The sequence below is a fragment of the Limulus polyphemus genome, unplaced genomic scaffold, assembly GCF_000517525.1.
Source record: "Limulus polyphemus unplaced genomic scaffold, Limulus_polyphemus-2.1.2 Scaffold14507, whole genome shotgun sequence".
NCBI lineage: Eukaryota > Metazoa > Arthropoda > Merostomata > Xiphosura > Limulidae > Limulus > Limulus polyphemus.
Genome location: NW_013680117.1, coordinates 3,602 through 5,637, shown reverse-complemented (window position 1 = coordinate 5,637; position 2,036 = coordinate 3,602). Strand labels below are relative to the sequence as shown.

Genomic DNA, 2,036 nt, shown 5'->3' with positions numbered 1-2,036 from the left:
GGGTACTGTACACTGGTAACAACTGGGATCTTTCTTTTTGCTGTGTACTAGATGGTGTAGGCGCTGTACAAGGGTAACAACTGGGGGTCTCTTTTCTTGCCCTCTGTACTAGATTGTGTAGGCGCTGTACAAGGGTAACAACTGGGGTCTCTTTTCTTGCCCTGTGTACTAGACAGTGTAGGTACTGTACAAGGGTAACAACTGGGGTCTGTTTTCTTGCCCTCTGTACTAGATGGTGTAGAAACTGTACAAGGGTAACAACTGGGGTCTGTTTTCTTGCTCTCTGTAACTAGATGGTGTAGGTTCTGTACAAGGGTAACAACTGGGGTCTGTTTTCTTGCTCTCTGTAACTAGATGGTGTAGGAACTGTACAATGGTAACAACTGGGGTCTGTTTTCTTGCCCTCTGTACTAGATGGTGTGGGTACTGTACAATGGTAACAACAGGGGTCTGTTTTCTTGCTCTCTGTACTAGACAGTGTAGGTACTGTACACACTGTTTGTGACTTCGAGTAACAATGTCTTCTGGATACTTGTTTGGTACTTGGAATAACAATGTTTTCTGGATACTTGTTTTTGACTTGGAGTAACAATGTCTTCTGGATACTTGTTTGTGAATTGGAATAACAATGTCTTATGGATACTTGTTTGTGACTTGGAGTAACAATGTCTTCTGGATACTTGTTTGTGACTTGGAGTAACATGTGAAGTTTATTTATCTATTTTAGTGTATAATCAAAGTAACTAATCACAATGATTATATTATCTATATTTTTGTTTCTACCTCATCACTATCTATTGGTCTTTACAGTTTAACTTTGTAGGCAAATTACTTGGACCAAAAGGTAACTCTCTGAAGCAGCTACAAGAAGAAACTCAGACAAAAATGGCCGTACTTGGTAAAGGTTCAATGAGGGATAAAAAGAAGGTGGGTTTTAAAGTTTACATTTATTTATTGAATGTTTACATTTAGAGTAGAAGTGACTAGAATAAAGTAATCGGTTATTGTCATGGCAACTAATCTTATATTAGGAAGAACAGATTCAGGCACAACTAAAAACAGGATATATAGATTTCGAGAAGTCCCCATGATAGCTAGTTCAATGAACGGGCGTGGCCCAGTAGTTAGCATGTCAAACTGTGGATGTGATGTTTCAGCGTTCGCGTTCGAGCAAATTAATTTTCCGCACTTCGGTGCGGTGGATGCGTTATAAGAGTAGTAGTCAAATTCCACTATTCTATTAGAGTAGCCAAATAGTTGGCGGTGTGTGCTGTCGACTTCCTACCTTCCCTCTAGTCAATCAGTTTAAAATTAAGGAAAGCTCCAAAACAAACAAGTTACTTCAAACTTTCCTGCATGATAACTGTGGTTGCTAACATGGCGTCCTGGTACTTTGGGACGTCGATAAAGTGACTTTATTGACCAAGAACGAATTAGCAAACTCACAAAATTTCGTTAAAACAAACCCATAAAACTTGCCTGTTCAGGAACTTCTGACCATGACCATTCTCTTTGCACCATGATAAGAATAATTTCCAGTTATTTTTACAATTTAAATTCTTACACCCGAGTCTAAAACTTAACACTTCTAACAATGACCATTACAGTTGGGTATAAAACACTTTGGATTGAATAAATAATATATATGTATGTCAATTCTGTCACAAACATCTTACATTTTTCAAATACAAATTAACAAATAGAAGCTATTGGAGATAAAGTGTTTACTGTTTTTCTTTTTAAACATAAGTCACGGTAGTAATAATAATAGCTTGTATTCAATCATCACTGCTTACAGACACATTTCCACAACTATTGGTCACCCACATATTTTTACCACTATTGTTTACCCACACATTTCTACAACTATTGTTCACCGACACATTTCTACAACTATTGTTCACCGACACATTTCTACAACTATTGTTCACCGACACATTTCTACAACTATTGTTCACCCACACATTTCTACAAATACTGTTCACCCACACATTTCTACAACTATTGTTCACCCACACATTTCTACAACTATTGTT

The 2,036-nt window shown here is 37.3% G+C and overlaps 1 protein-coding gene across 1 annotated transcript in view; it reads left to right on the top strand.

Annotated features, from left to right (window-relative positions):
* LOC106477361 (KH domain-containing, RNA-binding, signal transduction-associated protein 3-like) overlaps positions 1–2,036 on the top strand; it is a gene marked incomplete at its 3' end in the record, with an annotated part of 6,621 nt that overhangs the window by 1,255 nt on the left and 3,330 nt on the right. The window contains exon 2 of the mRNA XM_013937940.1: positions 811–927. Coding sequence (XP_013793394.1) covers positions 811–927 — 117 coding nt within the window. The remainder of the gene's footprint in view (positions 1–810; positions 928–2,036) is intronic.